At 48.9% G+C, this 1,782-nt stretch overlaps 1 protein-coding gene across 1 annotated transcript; it reads right to left on the bottom strand.

Moving 5' to 3' along the window:
- Positions 1-466: 466 nt before the first annotated feature.
- On the bottom strand, positions 467-1,409 carry LOC133901720 (protein DMP10-like). The gene has a single exon (XM_062343181.1). The coding sequence runs from the start codon at positions 1,343-1,345 to the stop codon at positions 668-670; it is 678 nt and encodes a 225-aa protein (XP_062199165.1). The 5' UTR covers positions 1,346-1,409; the 3' UTR covers positions 467-667.
- Positions 1,410-1,782: the final 373 nt, after the last annotated feature.

The following is a 1,782-nucleotide window of genomic DNA, read 5'->3' as shown; positions in this document are numbered from 1 at the left end:
AAGTTATTTTCGTATGTTGCACCTAATTCTACACCAAATAGGTTTTATATAAAAATATTACGTGTAACATGGAGTGATGTTGTGGTGAGAATTTTCTCTTGAAATCGAATATATACAACAAGCTATTTTGCTGCATATTTTTCAATATTGCAGTCGTTATTTTTTTAATATTGCAATAGGCTGTTGGATCATCGATGGATCAGACGTCCGGACGTTAATTACACACAAAGTAATACTTGGTGTATGACGTCCGAGGTCATAGTCGATATTGGTTGGACTCCTGTGCCCACGTGACAACCTGTGTTTTAGTTTGACCCTTTGATCCGTTGTCCATTGGGGCTCCGCTTGACTCATTTTATTTCATGTCTTCTCCCTTATCTTGCAGCATCTCCTTCCCACATCAAGCACACAACGCATGCCCGGACGAGCCTTATCGTGGATGGCCTCCCCTGTGGTCAGTTTGATCTCTGACATCAAAAGACGTTCTTCCACACCTATACATCAAAAGACGTATATTTACAAAAACAGAAAGAACCACTAGAATCTACAATCAGTCATGTGATTTTATACTGGTATACAACACCTACAATTTAGGCAGGAGCAAGGCAACCAATACAAGCGACCATGAAATTGTTCTACGATATCCGGATCTGAAATTTCAGTGACCTCATGGGGCCTTCTGGTGGAGAGTGGTGTCGTTGTATCCGATGCCCTTCCTTTTTGTTGGGAAGATCAAGAACACAAAGCTCGACAAGAACGCCATCCCCAGCGGCAGGTTCTTTAGCAGCTGGTTGGTATTGGTTGTAGCGTTGGGGAAGAAACAGTTTTGTAGCCCGACGTCGCTGAATGCTACGGTGAGGAACACAACGGCGGTGAAGAAGGCGTGCACGTAGTCCAGTGGCCGGAGCCTCAGCCTCTGGAGCTCGCCGAGCGCCCAATCCCTCTCCTCCTCCTCCCCGGAGAAGTTGAACACGTTGAAGCCGTGTAGCGTGGCCACGCCGTAGTAGAGCTTGCGGTCGCGGCCAACGATGCTGTCGGTGAAGGAGAAGAAGAGGGATAAGGCGGCCAGTATGGTGACCAGCGCGGCCGTGAGCCACTTGTTGGAGGGAAGGCATGCCCCGTGGTTGGTGAAGGACGGGGACAGCGCCTGGTACGCCAACACCGTGCCCGTCGGCAGGAGCTGCGCCAGGTTTGCGGCGCTTGACATCACCTTGTCTGTCGCTGTCCCGAAGCTGGCTGCCGTCGGCACGGTCGGGCAGTCATCGGTGCCCTTAGGCGTCGGCGGTGCTGTGCCGTTGGTCCGCGATGGAATCTGGATCACGGTGGCCGGAGAAGGAGATGCCATTGTAGACTTGTCTAGTATGCGTTGGGTGCTTCCGAAATACGATATGGTCCATTGGTGCGGGAGATTAGCTGTTTATATAGGTGAATCCTAGTAGAATGATTCCTGGGTTGGCGCGTTGATTTGTCTACTTGATGTTGCCAAAGAAGGGATGTAGGTGCGTGGACATCAATGTTTCAAGTGTGGTCAGTACTGGCCAGCCAGCCCTGCCTTGAATTCTTGACTACGATTTTTCCTAGGTATGCTGCATGCAACTCTTTCTAGATTTTTAATGTGTTTTGCACAACTTGCGGCCTAGTAGTTAGGTTCTAACTGCTTGTATTGAGCAAAATACCGACGTTTTCATCGTGCCATGAGTACCTTCTTCCAGGAAACTGATGAAAGAGGAGCTGTTCGCTCAACTTGCGTGTATTTATGTGGGCTTAGTTTCTTAAACCGCT

The sequence above is a fragment of the Phragmites australis genome, chromosome 2 (genome assembly GCF_958298935.1).
Source record: "Phragmites australis chromosome 2, lpPhrAust1.1, whole genome shotgun sequence".
Lineage (NCBI taxonomy): Eukaryota > Viridiplantae > Streptophyta > Magnoliopsida > Poales > Poaceae > Phragmites > Phragmites australis.
The sequence above is the reverse complement of the archived record's forward strand: the minus strand, read 5'-3'. Positions and strand labels throughout refer to the sequence as shown.

Bases quoted from the DNA above. Each gene is read 5' to 3' on its own strand.
- LOC133901720 (XM_062343181.1), bottom strand. From the start codon at position 1,345: ATGGCATCTCCTTCTCCGGCCACCGTGATCCAGATTCCATCGCGGACC.